At 40.2% G+C, this 21,257-nt stretch overlaps 1 protein-coding gene across 2 annotated transcripts in view; it reads right to left on the bottom strand.

The window, feature by feature from the left end:
• The window catches only part of Elf2 (E74-like factor 2 (ets domain transcription factor)), a 53,603-nt gene extending 41,689 nt beyond the window's left edge, over positions 1 to 11,914 (bottom strand). For both annotated transcript variants that reach the window (XM_013029531.1, XM_013029532.1), the window contains exons 1-3: positions 11,831 to 11,914; positions 10,855 to 11,089; positions 8,904 to 9,069 (exon numbers count right to left, since the gene is read on the bottom strand). In XM_013029531.1, coding sequence (XP_012884985.1) covers positions 8,904 to 9,069; positions 10,855 to 10,926 — 238 coding nt within the window. In that variant the 5' untranslated portion in view covers positions 10,927 to 11,089; positions 11,831 to 11,914. The remainder of the gene's footprint in view (positions 1 to 8,903; positions 9,070 to 10,854; positions 11,090 to 11,830) is intronic.
• Between the last annotated feature and the right edge of the window lie 9,343 nt (positions 11,915 to 21,257).

Below are 21,257 nucleotides of genomic sequence, written 5' to 3'. Positions count from 1 at the left end.
CTCTTCAGCTCAAGGCGAGCGCTCTACCACTTGAGCTACAGCACCACTTCCGGTTTTCTGGTGGTTTATTGGAGATAGGAGTCTCACAGTCTCTCCTGCCAGGGCTGGCTTTGAACCGCGATCCTCAGATCTCAGCCTCCTGAGTAGCTAGGATTACAGGCGTGAGCCACCAGCGCCCGGCTCTAATGATTTTTAAATGACAGTTAAGAATTTAGAGAGCTTAGTAACCAAAAGGACTTCCATACTATAACTCACCCATACTTTTCCCTATGTTAGTACCTAAAGTCTATAGATATATTTTAATATCTAAGTCCAAGTAAACAGAGATGTTGCAGAAGATTCTAATCATTGAATCGATTTTTTCACACTTGAATTATCTAAAACGAGGCTGTATCTTAAAATTTAGTGTTTTAAAATGTTAAATAGGGCCATCATTTTCCCCTACTGGTATAAAAGTAATGTTTCTTATGAACATTAAGATACTAAAACATCCTTCCAATAGTGTTTTCTGATTTGAGTCACAATACAATTAAAATTCAAGTTATTCTAGAATAAAACTAGAATAACTATAAAGTTAATATTTTGCCATTTTAGAAAACCTACAACTAATGGAATAAAATAGATGACTTGGGAAAAATCATTCTTTAAAACTTTAAGAAAATGCCCATATTTTAGAAGAGGAAATAAAAGGAAGGATAATGGGGGGGGGAGTGGGGAAAGACTTGATAATCATGTGCAGTCAGCAGTAGCTTCAAGGAGTTAGATCTAGAGCTTTATCTAAGGAAACAAATATCAGGAGCAAGGGAAAACTCAAATGACGAACTATTTAGGAGGAAAAATACTATTTTATATTTCTTTTCTCTTTAAGGAGGAATCATTGTCACCCTTCAGACAAAATTATGATAATACGTAGATGAAATAATTGTTATGAAATACAAAACTGCAAACATTCTTAATGAATTAAAAACCAACCTACCAGTATTGTCTTCCTTCTGGCTCAATCTGTTTCACCTGCAGGGATCCTAGGATAGGGGCTCCTTTTCAGGTCCCCAGTTTTTCATGTCGATCTTCTACCTCCCTGTGGCAACAATATTTTATAATTAAGAGTCCTTTTGTGCCACAGGGAGGATTTCTGAAGGTATAACAAATACAAAAGTTATCACAGCTCAGCATGAAGTCAAATTAGTCTTGACATTTTTCAAGAAAGAAATTTGGCTTCTTATTTTTCAAAAGAAAACCTGATTGGATTTTCTTAAACTGCATTTCAAAACCTAAACTTTCACTTTTTTACAGTGCTACATTTTTATTGAATCATATGGAAAATCCCTGCATTTATCTATCCTGTATCTTTAAATACAATTCTGTTGTTCACTAAGAGGTTTTTTAAAGTTTACCTCATATTTTAACTATAAGAACAACACTGTAGAGTGTGTATGCACACGCACATGCATGAACACACATGTACTACCTTTGGTTTGGGAGTTGCATTTGGAGAATTTTTTGGTAGAACTGGGGTTTGAACTCAGGACCTTGAGCTTGCTAAGCAGTCCCAACCCACTTTTAATGATGCCTCATTAAGAGTCAAAGTCCTGCCAATACTGATCAGAACAGATATAGGCAGCTTAAAAGATTACTTCACAGCCAATGTTTATTAATAAAAATTAGTAAGTCTACTTGTATAATATGAGGTAGTAATCCTTAAAATATATCTTTAATGGGACTGGGAATGTGACTTAATGGTAGACTGCTTGCTTTGTATGCATGAAGCCCTAGGTTTGATTCCTCAGTACCACATAAACAGAAAAAGCCGGAAGTGGTGCTGTGGCTCAGGTGGTAGAATGCTAACCTTGAGCAAAAGAAGTACAGGGACAGTGCCCTGAGTTCAAGCCCCAAGACTGGCAAAAAAAAAAGAGGGAGGGGGGAGGGAGAAAATGTAAAGAAAAAAAAAAACAGCAGTCGTCTGGGCATGGTGGTACATGCCTGTCATCTCAGTCACAGCCAGGGCAACATAGAGAGACGAATCTCTAAAAAAAAAAAAGGAAGAGGAGGAAGAGGAGGAGGGGGGAGGAGGAGGAAGAGGAGGAAGAGGAGGGGGGAGGAGGAGGAGGAGGAGGGGGAAGAAGAAGACCACAGTGGCCATCAAATGTTTCCTTGCTAGTAAGATTTCGTTTTGCTAAGCGCTGGTGGCTCAGGCCTATAATTCTAACTACTCAGGAAGCTGAGATCTGAGGATTGCAGTTTGAAGACAGCCTGGGCAGTAAAATCTATCGGATTTTTATCTTCAAAAACCTACCAAAAAGACGAATGTGGAGCTGTAGTTCAAGTAGTAGAGCACTATGGAGCAAAAAGCTAATGCCCAGGCCCTGACGTTTAAGCCCCAGGACTGATACACACAAGTGCACATGCGCAGGCAGGCACACACACACACACACACACACATACACACAGAGCCTGGGCACTGTTCCTCAACTCTTCAGCTCAAGGCTAGCACTCTACCACTTGAGCTACAGTGCCACTTCTGGTTTTTTCTGCTTATGTGGTGCTGAGGAATAGAACCCAGCAACTAATGTATGCAAGGCAAGCATTCTACCACTGAGCCACCTTCCCAGCCCTAATTAAAAATTTTAAGACCCAATTATGACTTTGAGGCAAAACTCATCTCTAAGTATGACATCAGTATGGGTCTGACATAACACTTTAGATAGACGTATTTATTTTGGATAACTACTTTTTAATTTAAATAACATTAAGGCATATAACACTTAGCATATAACAAAAGAAAATACACTGGAAATTTTACATAAATTGTTTCTTCTCTCTCTCAGGGTCTATGTAACCCAGGCTGACCTTAAACTGGAAATCCTCCTGCCTCAGCCTCTCAAGTGCAAGAATTACAAGCAAGGGCCACCACAACTAGCCAGTATTTCCTAACTGCAATGCACTTAACACTGCATTCCACAAAAGAAAACAATACAGCTGTGTTCCAGGGTGATCACATGCTAAGTGGAAATACAAAGAAAAATAAGCTCCATAACAGAAGATTGGAAAAGAGAGTGTTTAATGCAGCAGCAGCTGTGGAAAGTTTGAGGTAGTTGGGCCTAATGAGTAATACCTGAGCACACTGTGGATCCAAGAAATTGAGGGGAAGCTCAGAAACATCAACAGCCAGCCCATGCCTGGCAAAAGGGCAGCAGGCAAAGAGCTAAGAGAACGCAGTGCTTGAGTAGACTGGGCCACATTATGAAAGGTATACTTCTGGATGCTTCAATGAGTAAATCCCACTGCTTTTAGCAAAAGAATGGCTTTTGAAATCTAACAAACAGTCCAACTGGATGAAAATGTACATGCCAGAGCACATTGAGTTTAGAAGGAATAACAAGAAAAAGAGTACATACTGAGGGTATGAAGCATTTGATTTTTTTTAAGTAAAAGTAAAATAAAGGAGGAAAATGTAACAAGAGATGTAAACAAAATTAAACAAATGTTCTGCTTAAATGTATAAAAGACCAGTCCAAATTTGAATGTATACAGAAGGTGCTAATGAAGTCAAGGAAAACCGTGTAACAAGAACTGTGCTTTAACTTTTATTTTATGGAATCCTCACAATATTAAATTTTTATTTAGGACACTAGAATCTGAAATAAATCTGCCAAGTGATAAAAAGTGAAATTTGAAACCAGAACTAACACATGACAATATTTTTTCCTTTGCTACTCAAGAAAGTCACTTAAAAACTAAAAAGAATATGCAACTCAAAAAGTAACCAAGGAATTCCCTAACACATTTGACTACTCAGACTCTTTTCTGTTTTTCAAAATACAAGCATTCCCTAAGGTTCATTGCTTAACTCTATGTCCTTTTGTTCTCTAACACAGGGAAACAAATATAAAATTTCAGTATCTTCCATCATAGGAAAATCTCTCAAATCCCTTTGCCCTTGGAGATCTGATTTGTTTCCATGGCTTCAAATGAAGATGAGTCCCACATCACCCTCAAATCATCCAATCTCCCTGACTTCAATCACCAGGCTTTAGTTAGATATCTGGACATCTTCCATTTGCCCCTCTACATCTATTCTCCACCCGTTTCACCCTTCTCTGTCCCAAGAGACTGACTTCATCAACAGGGCTCATTTGGCTTCAGACTGGGCTTGGTTAATGGAGTGTTTTAGCCATGGGTTAGAGAGAGGGAGGAGAATAAAACCAGGGAACTTAGCCCCTGGACCAATTTCTGTGAAATGCCTGCCAACTATCTGTGTCCTTTTTTGGCATTTTAAGTAGCCCTCCCCTCTTCCTGGACCTGGAGGCAATAGACAGAAACAGGTCTGTCACTGTCAGCAGGAGTGATTCCCTCTCCTATGGGATCACTGTGCTTACCCACAAGTTCCTAACAAGCCCTTGATCACAAATTGCCCTCATCTGGGCATGCCTCCTCTTCTGTAATAGGATTCAGACTGTACCTTTATGTATCTTTAAATACTTAAAACATTCCTTCTTAGATGCTTTGACTCAACTCAAAATGAACCTATTACCAAACTTATCAGCTTCCCTCCTTCAAATCCCTAAGATAACATCATCACTTGTGGCCTAAACAACAAGGAAAACTTCCTATATATGCCTCCCTCCCTTGTTATACCCTGGCCTGCTAGACCTTACATAGCAGTACGCTCCTCTGTGCCTGTTTCTACTACTTTGTTTTAATATTTCTCAAATCATCCTTCAATGCCTACAACAGCTAGTCTCCCTGTCTCATCTTTTCCCTACAACTTAACCTATATCCACAGATAGTAATTCCACAGTACTTCTTACCCATAACCTTCTAAGTCATTCTGCTTATTTCTATGCTTAATTACCAACTCTTGAGATTTAATCAAGTTTGTGTCCTTTGTTGTTATTGTTGCTGGGTTTGTTGTTGAACTCAGGGTCTGGGCTCTATCCCTTAGCTTTTCCGTTCAAGGTTAGTGCTCTACCAATTTGAGCCACAGCTCCACTTCTGGTTTTCTGATAGTTAATTGGAGACCTTCCTGCCCTGTCTGGCTTTGAACCACAATCCTCAGTAGCTAGGATTACAGGCATGAGCCAGCAGCAGCCAGCTATTTATAAAATGTTTGTGTTCAAATCTCTAGCGAATCTAAAATGTACTCTCACCACACCACTCTCCACACTCATCTATAGCAGGCTCCCAGGCTGGAGGGTCCGCAGGCACTGGGAAGATGTGGCAAGATCACTCTCATTCACTACCACTCCTCAGTCACTAAGGCTGACATTCCTGTCACAAGCAACTCAGCACAGGTTTACAAGAATTTGCCTGCTTTTAAACTTTCAAAGTATTTGTTTTCTCCTACAAAATGTAAGCCACAGCTGTGAAAAGAAATGTAGACTTTTAGTCTACAAAGAGGTAAATAAAGCAAAATAGCTATAATTCCTTTAACAAAGTGAGACTCCCTTTTATACATGAAATGATGAAGATGACTAGATGCAAATCACTGTGTGATTTTAGGACTGCCAGCTGGATAAAATAAGAAATGTTTTTGGTGTGGACACATACATGCAGAATGAAAGAAGAAATACTTCACTGGAAACTCAACAATGATGTAACAAATTAGTAAATTTAACACGGAACATTTTTATAGTGATATAATCTAAATTATAATGTAGGAGCATTCCAGGAAGTGTTTCCAAGATGTATTCAAGAAAATCTTTTTCTATATGAGCATTTGTTAGTTGTTTTGTTTTTTGAGACTGGGTCTTGCTGTGTAGCTCAGGCTGGTCTTCAAACTGGACTTAGCCTCTCAAGTGCTTGGATTACAGGCATTTACTATCATGTCTGGCTCTAACCAGAACTTAATTGCCCTAGTTCACTTTGCTTTTCTTCCCAGTCACTCTCTTTTCCAAAATCTATGCACATTTGGTATTTGGTTACATATGTTCATCACCACACTGACCCAATTACCTAACAGGAAATACCCATCGGCTAAGTCAAGGTAACCTTTATTTTGGGTATATGTTCTAGAAATCTGACACATGAAAACTGATTCAGAGTTGAATTCATTCAAAAGTGCACAATTCTTTTTTTTTTTTTTTGTCGGTTGTGGGGCTTGAACTCTGGGCCTGGGCGCTGTCCCTCAGCCCTTCAGCCCAAGGCGAGCGCTCTACCACTTGAGCTACAGCACCACTTCCAGTTTTCTGGTGGTTTATTGCAGATAGGAGTCTCACAATCTCTCCTGCCTGGGCTGGCTTTGAACCACAATCCTCAGATCTCAGCCTCCTGAGTAGCTAGGATTACAGGCATGAGCCACCAGCACCCGGCTAAAAGTGCACAATTCTTTAAGATAGAAACAGAAGTTCATATTTCCTGATTTAAAATCTAATCTATGACTATTATCAATCCTTGTAAAGTAACATTAACTTATAAGCCAGAATGGAACTAAACACGTAAGATAATCTTTTGAGGTATTTTAATATAATCTTAGAGTAGCATGTATGATTTGCTAACATTTCCTTTTATGGTTTAAGAAAAACAAATAAAGCACATTACCAATTTTTTTTAAATCACAAAGTTCATTGACCCAAATTGCCCATATCCCCTTTGATGGAAATAACAATCACTCTCATCTCTGCCCTGCAAATTATATATCTCCTTCCAAGTCTAAAATGACTGAGAAAATTAAAGTACTTCAGTAGATTATATCCACTGTCCTTTGGAAAAAAAAATGTTCTTAACCTAATTAGTTTAATAAAAGAAACACTGTAAATTATAAACATTTGGTCACTCTGCTCTGGCATTTTAATATGCTAAACATTCCAATTTTCCTACTATGCAAAAATGCTATTGTAATTGGTTGTTGGTTTTTTTTTGGGGGGGGAGGGGAGGGTCAGTCTTGGGGCTTGAACTCAGGGCCTGGCCACTGTCCCTGAGCTTCTTTGTGCTCAAGGCTAGCATTCTACCACTTGAGCCACAACACCACTTCTGGCTTTTTCTGAGTAGTTTATTGGAGATAAAAGTCTCACTGACTTTTGTGCCCAGGCTGGTTTCTAACTGAGATTCTCAGATCTCAACCTCCTGAATAGCTAGGCCTGAGCCACCAGTGCCCAATGGTATTATAATTTTTTAAGTTTCCAATTTGCTACCTAAATTGTTCGTGTGTGTGTGTGTGTGTGTGTGTGTGTGTCTGTATCTGTGTCTGTGTGTGTCTGTGTCTGTGTGTGTGTCTGAGTGTGTCTCTGTGTCCTGGAGCTTGAATTCAAGAGCCTGTGTGCTCTCCCTGGGCTTTTTTGCTAAAGGCTGGTGCTCTATCACTTGAGCTACCAGCTTCACTACTAGCTTTTTGGTGGTTCATTAGAGATGAGAGTCTCATGGGCTTTACTGCCCAAGCTGGCTTTGAACTGTGATCCTCACAGATCTCAACCTCCATGTAGCTAGGACTGCAGGTGCCAGTCACTGACACTTAGCTGGTCTTTTTTGTTTTTCATCAAAACATCAAAGAAAATTCAAAAGCCTCAAAACTTAAGCCTCAACTTAAGCTTTTCCATTTTTTTGTGAGTTATGAGTGTTTCCTTTGCAATAACATGAACTCCAATAAACTACTCTATGTAATAATACAAGTAGCTGTTCTACCTACCTTTTTCCTCTAGAAGAAAATTAATCTCCGAATTGACACTTCTATCTTCAGAGTAGGAAACTTTCCAAACCCCAAGAAAGTATATATAGTAACTACTGGGAATCAAGCATTAGTCAAGACTGTATAGTCATGAAGCCTACATGAAGTGATTAGCTTCCATCTGATAAAAATGAGCTGATCACTGAGTGCTTCACCCAGTGTCTGGCACAGTCATCATCACTGCTCAGACAAGAAAGGTAACATCTCTCAACTCAACAAAAAAATGTTAGGGAAAAACCAGTTTAAGGTGAAGAGGACAGCACCACAGGTCATGCCAAGATGGCAAATACTCAAAACTTGTCATTGTAATAGTTTGCTACACTTATAGAAATGTATTGAAACATTTAAGAACGTTCTTTCTAGTTGTAAAGCAATTTTAATGGTTCTTGTTTTAACTTTTACACAGCTTAAGATAAATTTTTGTATTCATTGTTTATATAAATCACTATGGCTCTTCTGTGGAGATATTCTCATTTTCTTACCTTTATAAAGATTTTCCAGAGAATTATGCATGCTAATCCCAAATTAAACATACCACCATCTCACCACAGATGGAAACACCAAGATGTCTAAGATGACCGAAAAGGAAGAGGAATCTTACTGATCTCTACAAAGATACTTCTGACCTAAGGAACAAAATTCATACTGCTGCACCAGGATTAATTCAAAGAAAATGTTATAAAATGAGAAGACCATATTTATTTTTTAATTAAAACGTTAACTTATAAAACTAACATACTGACTTCTTAAAGTAAATGACAACTAGGATTTGTACTAAAAAAATAGCAGCTGAGCACCGGTGGCTCACGCCTGTAATCCTAGCTACTTAGGAAGCTGATATCTAAGGATCACGGTTCAAAGCTAGCCCAGGCAGGAAAGTCCATGAGACTCTTGTCTCCAATTAATCACCAGAAAACCAGAAATGGCACTGTGCTCAAAGTGGTAGAGTGCTAGCCTTGAGCAAAATTTGCTTAGGGACAGTGCCCAGTCCTTGAGTTCAAGCCCTACAACCAACAAAAAAAAAAAAAAAATTATGTAACTTTTTGTTATCTACAGCAATTCACTTAAATAGAGATAGTTCACTGGTTTCCAACTATACATTATATACGTACATATATATGTATATTATACATATACAACTATACATTAAAAAGAAGTTCTTCAATGCAAGGTTCACCTAGCATAGCAACACTGAAGCTTAAAAAATAAGGGCTTAAAATAATCGATGCTTTGAGATGTCTACCTGGCTCCACGTTCTCGGTCTCAACTTCTTGCTCTTCTGCCACATCTTGCATCATGTAAGTCTCATCATCATAAACCAGAACCTGGGCCGCATAGCCCTGTTCCAATCTGGCACTTGGAACTGGTTCCACAATCACTGCTGGGTATTGAGAAACTTTTTCATTTTCCTATAAGAGCACATTTTAAAAACAATCAATGGTTTCACTCAAAAATTCTGGATTCAGTCCCAAGCAACCCACAGTTTCATGTACTATACATATTTTTTAAAAAGAGATAGACAGGACTAACTAAATATTCAGGACTAACAAATTAAGACAGCTGATTAAAATCATGCATATAATTATACTACTGCCCACTGAAGCAGTAGTAAAAAAAACTTTATTTTATGTGTAATTCCAGAGGAAGAAAGATAAGGACAACAAATAAGTGGTAAGAGTGGTAGTAGATAGTTCAGCAAGCTTAGTAAACCAAACCATAGCCTGACAGCAAAAAGAAAAAGCTGTAAGGACACACTGTGCAGTGGAGAATCCACAGAAAAAACCACCAATTGGCATAGCAAGTAGAAGGGAAAGAGGAAGAATTATAAGAAAGTCCATGTAAAACTGTTAGGACCAACTCTTTCCCGCCATGATACAATCATCTGCTTTTACTTTATAGAGAGGAAAAAACAAAATATTCGAAGTATAATAGGAACATTTGGTATTATTAATACCAGTTTCCAACATCAAAAAGTTTCCAGTCAACTTTTTCATCCCCTACTTCAATAAGCAGTCAAATGTTACTAGACATCAAAGGAAAGTCATTTCATGAAATACATATATATATTGGGGGGGGACAGTCCTGGGGCTTCAACTCAGGGCACTGTCCCTGAGCTTCTTTTGCTCAAGGCTAGCACTATACCACTTGAGCCACAGCGCTATTTCTGGCTTTTTCTGCTTTTATTGTACTGAGGAATCGAACCCAGGGCCTCATGCATGCAAGGCAAGCACTCAACCACTGAGCCACCTTCCCAGCCCCATAAGATATATATTTTAATGTTTATATTCCTAACAGAAATATAATGTCGGGGCTGATCCGGATGTAGCTCAGTGGCAAAGCGCTTGCCTAGCAAGTGCAACGTCCTGGGTTCGATCCCCAGTACCAAAAAAGAAAAAAAGACAGAAATATAATGTCTACAAAGCAATTTAGTAAAGAATATCCAAAAATAAAACACAAAATCACCCTTAGAAATTATGACAAAACAGGGCTGGGAAGGTGGCTCAGTGGTAGAGCGCTTGCCTTGCATGCATGAGGCCCTGGGTTCGATTCCTCAGCACCACATGAGCAAAAAGAAAAAAAAGCCGGAAGTGGCGCTCTGGCTCAAGTGGTAGAGCACTAGCCTTGAGCTGAAGAGCTAAGGGACAGCACCCAGGCCCAGAGTTCAGGCCCAACGACCGGACCCCCAAAAAAGAAAAAAATTATGACAAAACAGCTAAAATGAAGAAGGCCAAGAGATAGCTCAATATTAAGGCACCTGCCTAGAATGCATGAGTCCCTAGTTTCAATCTAAGAGGAAGAAGAGGAAGAGGAGGACAAGGAAGAGGAGGAAGAGGAGAAGGAGGAGGAGAAAGAGGAGGATATAGTACAATGTAAGACAAAACTGAGGTAATCATCTGATGAAAAAAGGAGAAAAAAAAATTTTAGAAAAATAGAAAATAGGGCTGGGAAGGTGGCTCAGTGGTAGAGTGCTTGCCTTGCATGCATGAGGCCCTGGGTTCGATTCCTCAGCACCACATAAGCAGAAAAAAAGCCGGAAGTGGCTCAAGTGGTAGGGTACTAGCCTTGAGATGAAGAGCTAAGGGACAACGCCCAGGCCCAGAGTTCAGGCCCCATGACTGATGGGGGGAAAAAAATTCATTTCATGCATTGATTTCTATGAATGAAACTGAAATGTAAGATACTGAATGCCTAACCTCTTGATTTTCTACTCCAGCACTGGAAAGATCCAAAACAGAACCCCCACCGTCAGCCACTGCTGATGACATTGTTCCCTGAGGAAACTTCAAATGCTATGCATCAGTGTCATTAAAGCTTCATAGATAATGACCAGGCAAAGAGATCTGCATCATTATGTGCGAAGAGTCAGTAGTGATGGAGTATAGTAGAGATCCAGAAATCCAGTCTTCTAAAGATGATTAATTCAAGAGCCTAAAAAAGGAAGAGTTTGAACAGTTATCAAAAATACAAAGGAATGGTATATAAACCATAACATATTTTGCAGTCAAATAATTTATTAATAGTTTAGCTATGAAAAATAATGGATTTTACATCTCCAACTCAAAAGAGGGCTGTAGTGAGTATTCTAATTCTTAAAATACTAATATGTTAAAGATTAGTAAGAGTTTAATATTCAAGCTCATTTACTAACTGAATAAGTCCTTATCATGTAAAAGTGAAATTATTAGAGGAGATAAATTGTTACAACTTCCTTTATGAACATACAAATTTTATATAACAAAGAGCCAAGGGCCAGTAGCTCATGCCTATAATACTAGCTATTAAGAAGGCTGAGAGTTGAGGTTCAAAGCCATCCAGGGCAAAAAAGCCTGTGAGGGCTAGGAAGGTGCCTTAGTGGTAGATTGCTAGCCTAGCATACATGAAGCCCTGGGTTTGATTCCTTAGTACCACATAAACAGAAAAAGCTAAAAGTGGCACTGAGACTCAAGTGGTAGAACACTAGCCTTGAACAAAGAACCTCAGAGACAGTGCTCAGATCCTGAGTTCAAGCCTCAAGATCATTACAAAATAAAAACAAGGATAAAACAAAAAAAGACAACAATAATCCCATAATTCTACTCCATGAAAGCTCCTTGTTACCATATCAGATAGAATTTCTAAAATTTCTCCTCTACACATACAAACAGTAATAGTAAAATAAACTTTACTTACAATTTGAATATTAACTGGTCTAAGCATCCTTCACGATTTTCACAAGTTGCCAAGAGCCAAAACCTGAACTAGCAGTTCTCTGGAACTACTAGTAGGATGGGAAAAGAGTATTAATATAATTCTATTAAAAAGCATTTTGTCCCAAACAGGGATGACTCAAGATAATAAATGCTTATTAAAGCAAATCATCACTAAAGCCTCATGACACACACTTACATGAGTATGGAAAAAAATCTTTCTAGGCTGGGCACTGGTAGTTCACACCAGTAGTCCTAACTACTCAGGAGGCTGAGTTCTGAGGATCACAGTTCAAAGCCAGCCCAGGCAGGACAGACTGTGAGATTCTTATCTCCAATTAACTAGCAAAGTGAAGTGGTGACATTGTCCAAAAAGAAATGTACTTTTGGGCTGGGAAGGTGGCTCAGTGGTAGAGCGCTTGCCTTGCATGCCTGAGGCCCTGGGTTCAATTCCTCAGCACCACATAAGCAAAAAAATGAAAAAAGCTGGAAGTGGTGCTGTGGCTCAAGTGGTAGAGTGCTAGCCTTGAGCTGAAGGGCTAAGGGACAGTTCCCAGGCCCAGAGTTCAGACCCCACGACCAGGCACCCCCCCCAAAAAAAGAAATGCATTTTTTACTGACTTATGTAACTGTAACACCTCTGTACATCTTTATAAGAACAAAAAAAAAATTTAAGTGGGAAGTGGAACTTTGGCCCAAGTAGTAGAGCACAAACAAGCCTTGAACAAAAAAGCTCAGGGACAGAGCCCAAGCCCTAAGTTCAAGCCCATGACTGAGACAAAATAATACTAATAATAATTCTTTCTAGATAACTTGAGGAGTCAGAAATTTTTGTCACCACTAAATAGCAATTACCAGGTAAGGACACATCCAATATATATAGCCTATGACCAATATTATGAGCTATACTTCAATCAACTAACAGATTTTTAGTAAGTAGTTACATGTATAGCTCCTTCTCCCCAGAAGTATGAAATTTATGTTTAAAAAAGGAAAAGAAACACAAAACCCAACCATAAAACAATGGTAGTGATATGTGATTGTCCATTCAGTCATCTTGCTACTTTCTCACTCCCAAGCTTAGCATTGATGACAACAATATCTGCCTCCTCAAATATCCTTCCTCCTTTTTTTTTTTTTTTTGTCGGTCGTGGGGCCTGAACTCTTGAGTCTGGGTGCTGTCGCTCAGCTCTTTCTGTTTATGTGGTGCTGAGGAATGGAACGCAGGGCCTCAAGCATGCAAGGCAAGTACTCTACCACTGAGCCACCTTCCCAGACCTCCTTCCTCCTTTCTAAAACTAGTGTACTGTTGGTTACTGGTGGCTCATGCCTATAATCCTAGCTACTCAGGAGGCTAAGATCTAAGGATCACGGTTCAAAACCAGCCCAGGCAGGAATGTAAATGAGACTCTTATCTCCAATTAACCACCAGAAAACCAGAAGTGGCACTGTGGCTCAAGTGGTAGAGCATTAGCTTTGAGCTGAAAAGTTCAGGGACAGTACAGAGGCTCAGAGTTTTCAAGCCCCACGACCAACCGAAAAAAAAAAACAAAAACCTAATCTCCTGAAACATGCACTGGATCCTAGAACTTGCTCCAAAATCTAAAAATAGAAATGTTTATTTGTAAGATCCTCATCTTAAATGGAAAAACACTTCCATGGTCCAGTTACTACTCCAATTCCTCCCACTTTCAGATACAGTCTTAGAAAAGAAGCCTTCCATACGGTCTCCACTTCCTCATTTCTCAGCAACTCTTCCTGCTACAGAAGCTTGACATCTATCCTTGAATAAATTAAATTTTTACTAAATTCTACTTTTCCAGTTCAATGGATACTTTATTCTTCAAAGAACTTGCTACCTCTGAAACACTTGACAGTTTATCATCCTTTTCTTAATTTTGAATTTCCTCCTTCTTCTCTTCTCCACCTTGCAGGTCCTACCCTTAATTTTCAAGGTTTTGGGAAAAGAGTACAAATGGAAGCCTATATTCCATTTTCCTAGATATTTTCAAGGTACAAATCAAGCGAAAAAATTGTTAGTACTTTTTTTCTTTTTTCCTATGTACCTTATAACAACTTGACTGAGCAAGTTCTGGCTTTGAATTCTCAAGGTTCCCTGGAGTTCTGTAGGGGCACTGAAGCCATGCCCCTCCCCTGGCCTATACCCAACCCCTCCACCTTAGGCTCCACCTCAGACCCCACCTTTGGCTCCAGTGAATTCTCTCATGCTGTAGGTACCCAGCCCATGGGTCCCAGCTCCAGCAACATGCCTGCAAACAGTTCCTCCTTAAGCCATCCTTTAGACAGAGAAGAACCCATACAGAAGCTATGGTCAAGGGAGGGAAAATTGGGGAAGATACTCATGAAGGAGTACATGGACAGAGAATTCTGGGATCCAAATACTGATTAAGGAAAAGACCACGTGAACTTGTCACCTTGACTCCTCCACATCCTAAATACTCTGTAAGGTATGACATCTATTCTCATAGCTTCACCCAACTCTCTCATCCAGACAAGTGCTGGTGACTCATGTGGGCAATCGTAGCTACTTCAGAGAAGGACATTGGGAGGGCTGTGGGTCAAGATCAATCCAGGTATACACCTAAGACTCATTTCTCAACCAAAAGCCTGACAGTGCCCATATGTCATCTTGGCTACAGAGAAGGGAGAAGTAGCCAGGTGTCAGTGACTCACGCCTATAATCCTAGCTACTCAGGAGGCTGAGATCTGAGGCTCACAGTTCAAAGCCAGCCTGGACAGGAAAGTCCGTGAGATTCTTATCTCCAATAAACCACTAAAAAACTGAAAGTAGCTCAAGTAGTAGAGTGCTAATCTTGAGCTGAAAACTGAGGGGCGGTGCCCAAGCTTGGAGTTCAAGCCCCACAACCAAAACAAAAAGAAGGAAGAAGTACAATTCCATGGCAGCTTGGGCAGAAAAATCCACAAGACTCAATCTCAATGGAAGAAGCTGGGTACAGTGGCACATGTATGTCATCCCAGCTACTGTGGGAAGCCTAAATTAGGAAGACATCAGTCCACACATCTGGGCAGGAAGCAAGACCTCATCTCAGAAATAACCAGCACAAAAAATGGGGTGCTAGATGTGTTGCTTGGTTGAACATTGCCTAGCAAGTATGAGGCCCAGAGTTCAAACCTCAGTATCAATAAAAATATATTTTCCAGTTTAAACCATTTTCATGGGCTCTAAAATTTGCCTAACAAAATGATAAATTAATTAATTAAATAAATAAAATAGGGAGCACTGAGCAGAGAGGAAGGTATAATTTCAAGTTCGGAAGAGAAAGATTCACTGAAAAAGTAACCTGAGTAAAAGTGTGGCAGTACTTTGCAGAATTAGCAAAATATTAGATTCAAATGTCCAATTTTCAAAAAAAAAATCATGAAATAAAGAAGTACCATATGAAGGTTTAAAAAAAAATTTTTTTTGTCCGTCTGTTACCTCACTTAACTAACACTTCTTTGTGCTGGTAGCAGTCAAAAACACTTTAAACACTGTCAGACATACAGTTAATTATTGTCAACCAGTTACCCTACTGTGCCATAGAATATCAGAATTTATTCTTCCTGTCAAACTGCATTCCTGTACCTGTGAGCCATCATTTCTCCATCCCCTTTCCTCCTTCCATCCTTCACAGCCCCTGATAATACTTATTTTATTCCCTAATTCTATGAAGTACGCCTTCTTAGCTTCCACATGTGAATGAGAGCATGACAAAGACCGAATGCTAATCAATAACTCTCAATGTGTTATCAACAATCGTTCTAGACTCACTCCAGGAACTCTTTCCAGACACATTAAGTTCTGCAAACAACTTACTTTAACATTCTCTGATTAAGCAAATTTTCAAATGAAGTAAGAACTAGACAAAAGACACAGATAGGGAGGTTCAGAGATTAGAGAAAAACTAAAAATGAAACTCAAGGTTTATGTCCTGACCACTATCAGATGATCAGAAAGTCTAGAATCTGTTCACAATAACCTTTAATTCATTAAAACACACACACAGGGATGGGAATGTGGCTTAGTGGTACAGTGCTTGCCTAGTATGCATAAAGTGCTGGGTTCGATTCCTCAGTTCCACATACACAGAAAAAGCTGGAAGTGGCGCTGTGGCTCAAATGGTAGAGTACTAGCCTTGAGCAAAAGAAGTTCAGGGAGGGGCCGCGGTGGCTCACACCTGTAATCCTATCTACTCAGGAGGCTGAGATCTGAGGATCTAGGTTCAAAGCCTGCTGGGGCAAGAAAGTCCATGTGACTCTTATCTCCAATAAACTACTAGAAAACCAGAAGTGGCGCTGTGGCTCAAGCGGTAGAGCACTCGCCTTGCCTTGCGCTGAAGAGTGCAGGGACAGCGCCCAAGTCCAGAGTTCAAGCCCCAGGACCAACAAAAAAAAAGAAGAAGAAGCAGCAGCAGCAGCAGCTCAGGGACAGTGTCCAGGCCCTGAGTTCAAGCCCCAGGACCAGCAACATACACATACACATACACACACACACACACACACAGCCTTAAAGACAGCTTGAACAGGACATGGAGGCTCATGCCTGTAATACCACCTACTCAGAAGGTGGATTTCAAGAAGACTGCCCAGAAGCCAAGGCAAAAAAAATCCTGCAGACCCATTTCAAATAATGGGTAGGCATGATGCTACACACCTGTTATTCCTGCTACATGGGAAGAATAAATACGAAGATCATGGCTTGGGCCAGCCCAGGCAAAAAAAATTATACCCTATTGAAAAAATAAGCTCAAATGGTAGAGTACCTGCCTAGTAAGTGTAAGGCCCTGAGTGTGAACCCAAATACCACAAAAAAAAAAAAAAAACTTTGTTTCAACTCACACAGTTCTTTTATAAGAGAGTGGTACCTGGTACTAAAGGTAATCAGAATTAGATTCTGCCAGTTACTAAGAAAACCTAAAATCCAGTTAAGTTCTGTTCAATAAAGCAAACCAAGAATCTCTGCTGAGAGAGAAATTTCCAGACCATAACTGCTATTCTAGAAATGCTAGTGCAGAGAAGTTTTGCAGCTTTTCTTTCACATTTTAAAAAGGACACAGAGGGCTGGGAAGGTGGCTCAGTGATAGATTGCTTGCCTTGCATGCCTGAGGCCCTGGGTTCAATTCCTCAGCACCACATAAGCAAAAAGAAAAAAGGCCGGAAGTGGTGCTGTGGCTCAAGTGGTAGAGCGCTAGCCTTGAGCTGAAGAGCTGAGGGACAGTGCCCAGGCCCAGAGTTCAGGCCCCCCGCCCGGACCCAAAAAAAAAAAAAAAGGACACAGGAAACAACATCCTCTTAATATTCTAATATCTGAAGGGGAGGATGCAGTCACAATGATAAATATGTATATCCTATGAAAGTAGGAAAATTGAGGGACCAAGAGGGGTCGCGGGTGGGCTAACACAGATCAAGATACATTGTACTCAAACTGACATGGCAAATTGTAACCCTTTTGTTACAGTTACTTAGATAATAAAAAGATAATTTAAAAATTATGAAAAAAAATTCCGGTGTGATAAGGCATTTGGAGTGAATTTATCCTACAGAAAGGTCAACAAGTACCTTAGTTAAGAGAATTAGCTCATCTTGAGAACTAGCTCATAAGAGAATTAGCTCAAACAATGAAGAGATAATAATAGCTAACCTTCATAGACCACTTACTCTGTGCCTGGGGTTAGAGATTTAGTTACAAGAGCCTCAATTCTGCAAAAAAACTCATACACTTAACCTACATAATCCCACAAAACAAACAGTATTGCTCTCATTTTACATGTGGGGAAACAGAGGTACAGGATATCTGAAGTAGCTTGCACAAGGTCAACTTACTCCAAAGCCAGTGAAAGTGAATTTCAGCCCCAGTGGTCTGGCTCCACAGTCTACAAAGTTCTTCTGCCTCGTGGTTATGCAAGTTACCTGTGTTGTTTTAACGTGGAAACAATAAATACTTAGAATTAGCCAGCTGGTCTGTTAAGATTATCTCAACTTTGTTGGCAACATCCAAAGTATCATCAAGAGTGTCTTCTTCTCCACCAGGGTATTAATTGTCCTTGGCCCACCGACACCACAGAGCTTCTTCAGTCTGTCTGACCCTGTTTGTTGGCTCAAACCCACAAGACACACAGTATGTGCTATCTTCTCTCTTCCTGGCCAGCTTGGGTGGGCAGGGGAACCTGACTGACTGTACAGTGGTTAAGCCTGTTTCAACTGAGGCCCTCTTCCTTGGGGATTCCTATTCGTAGCCAAGCAAGCATTTTAGCATGGCCCTCTTCCAAGAAGAAACTGGCCCGGTGAGTACACACTTCACCTCTGCCCTCTAGGCATTTACTTTGGCTTGAACTCTGGAAGGGGCAAAAGCTTCCTTCGATTTTGGTGCCGTTCTGGTGAAACTTTTTTTCCTGCAATGCTAAGGATCAAATTTTTAAGATTTCACACATGCTAGGCAAGCCTCTACCATCTAGTCCTACAAATAGATTTTTTTTCTTTTTTAAATTAAAACTGTAAAAGAATCACACAAGACTTCTCCCACTCAAGCATGAGATTTTTCTACCTACTTCCTTATTGGCTTACAACTCAGTCTGATTAAAAATCTTAAGTAATAACTACATATATCTTTATCTATGTAACTATATAGATTTTTCTTCCCCCCCCCAAAATGAGGAGAGGGGCCATATGTGAATTATGTAAATCATAAATTCTCTCATACAAATTCTAATGGCTTCAGGGAAAAAGTGGCATTACTAACAATACCATTCTCATTTGCTGGTTTGCAGAAAGAAATATTGGCCTGAGATTCTGGTGTTATTTTTGTTTGTTATTCTGTTTTTCTGCCAGTCCTGGGGCTTGAACTCAGGACATGGGCACTGTCCCTGAGCTTCTTTTGCTCAAGTCTAGCACTCTATCACTTTAGTCACAGCACCACTTCTGGCTTTCTCTGCCTATGTGGGACCGAGGAATTGAACCCAGACCTTCATGCATGCTAGGTGCGCACCCTATCACTAAGCCACATTCCCAGCCCCCTGAAATTCTGTATTACCAAAAAATGAGCCTTTAGGCTTATGCTCGTAATCCTACTGACTCAGGAAACTGAGATCTGAGGATTGTAGTTCAAAGTCAGTCACTGACTCTTTTTTTTTTTTTTTTTCATTTTTGCCAGTCCTGGGGCTTGACACTGTCCCTGAGGTTCTTTCACTCAAGGCTAGCACTCTTACCACTTGAGCCACAGCACCACTTCTGGCTTCTTCTGTGTATGTGGTACAGAGGAATGGAACCCAAGGTTTCATGCATGCTAGGCAAGCACTCAACCACTGAGCCACATTCCCAGCCCTCAGTGAGACTCTTATCTCCAATTAACCACACATACACATACACATACGCACACATACGCACACACACACACATACACACACACACACACCCAGTTGTGCAACTATGGCTCAAGTGGTAAAGCACTAGCCTTGAGTACAAAAGCTCAGGGACAGCATCCATGCCCTGAGTTCAAGCCCCAGGAGTGGTACCAAAAAAGAAGAAAAGGGAAGTAAAAGCAGAAAAAGGTTTCCCCGTAGAAAGTACTAAGGAAAATACACCTAGTTTCCCAGTTGTGGGCCTGAACTATTTACAAGATTACCTCCCTTTACCAAGGTTTCTCCACAAGGCCCTGAACATAGACCAATTATGGGTGTGTAGACTATATGAGGAATGAATGAATGAATGCTTATTTTCATCTGAAGGACTAAATATCATCCTCTCTATTACATCGGGGACTCCAAATTACTAGGCAAAGAGACATTAACTTCTTTCATAGAAGTTAAAGTAAATCTTCAGTCTTAGCAGAGATGACTCTTTTTTCACTGGGGATGGGGGAGAAGGGTCTTCAACATCACCGGTTCACCTGGAGATTTTGTAGGAGTCAGAGAATTAAGCACAGAATTATATCATGGCTAGAGACTTCTGTGTCCATCCTGAGGAGAAAAAAGGAAGCAGAATATGGAAGATCCCTCTGTGGACACAGCTCCTTGCCAGGGGACGGGGGAGCCAGCTCCCAATCTTGCTCCCACGACCCCACACTCACACCTACACACCTGCAGGGATGCAGCCTCTCGAGTGCTGCGTTTCTACACAGGAATGCTCCACAGTCAGTGCGTAACCTTCGGTTTGGATGTTTGGATGTTTTAGGCAGGCCAGAGGGCTGGTCACAAAAGCATTCTGCCTCCTGTGTGCCAAAATTCCAGGGTTTCAGGAGGAAACCAGGTGTTCGCCATAAACCATATTGTTTGCACAAAACTGCAGGCACAATTACTGGAAACACTATGAAAGCCAAGGACAAATCTTGAAAAGTACCCTTCCTTTTTTTCTGTTTTTTCTTTGTAGTACTGGAAACTGAAGTCAGAGCCTAGGGCTTGTACCACCTGGGACATGACCCTGGCCCTTTTACTTTCTTAAGCTTCTTTTCTAGATAGGTCTCACACTTTGCCAGGAACAGCCTCAAACCATGATCCTCCAACCCAGCCTCCAAAGTACTGGGATTACAGGTGTGTACCACTATACCTGACCTTACTAAACATAGCCATCTCAGATCAACCATGTTATCTCCCAACCTCACTCACTGGTAAACAGGACAAACAGTAAAACCAATTTCATAGCTACAATTGTCATCGTATATGAGCAGTCATTATTGTTACCCAATATAACAAGACATCATACCTAAAGATCAACTGATGGCAGTGATGAAGACAAGGTCTACGTCATCACAGAATTGGTATAACTTCAAAATCCCTTCCAAATTATGGTGTATCTACTTTATTTCAAACATATCTGGCTTCCTTACAGAAAAGTAAACTTTGAATACAAAATATATATAAAACATTAAAATGACATAAAAGTCAAGTTTTCTTAATAGTCAAATTTGTACTTTGAAAAAGTAGTTTATCTCCAAAAATTTTATTTGCATGTAAAGTTTTCAAGGACTATATCCCACACTATCTAATCTGAAATAATTTTTACCACATAGAAACAACATCTTTCACTAGTGAGATCACGAAAGGAAAAAAGAACACTCATATGGCAATTCTTTGGAAAGTCAACCATTCCTCAGGTTCTCAGGAGGGACAAGTGGAGGATCATGAATTAAAGGCCAGCCCAGGCAAAATTATCAGGATCATACCTCTAGAGCAAAACAAAAACGTAAGAGCATGCATGCTGGGCACCCTACCATTGAACCACACGCCCAGGCCTTTTTTGCTCTAGTTACTGTTTAGTCTTGTGGCTTTTACATTTGACCTCTTACCCAAGCTTCTCACATAGGGGCTGGGAAGTTGGCTCAGTGGTAGAGCGCTTGCCTTGCATGCCTGAGGCCCTGGGTTCAATTCCTCAGCACCACATAAGCAAAAAGAAAA

Source organism: Dipodomys ordii, unplaced genomic scaffold, assembly GCF_000151885.1.
Source record: "Dipodomys ordii isolate 6190 unplaced genomic scaffold, Dord_2.0 Scaffold119, whole genome shotgun sequence".
NCBI lineage: Eukaryota > Metazoa > Chordata > Mammalia > Rodentia > Heteromyidae > Dipodomys > Dipodomys ordii.
The sequence above is the reverse complement of the archived record's forward strand: the minus strand, read 5'-3'. Positions and strand labels throughout refer to the sequence as shown.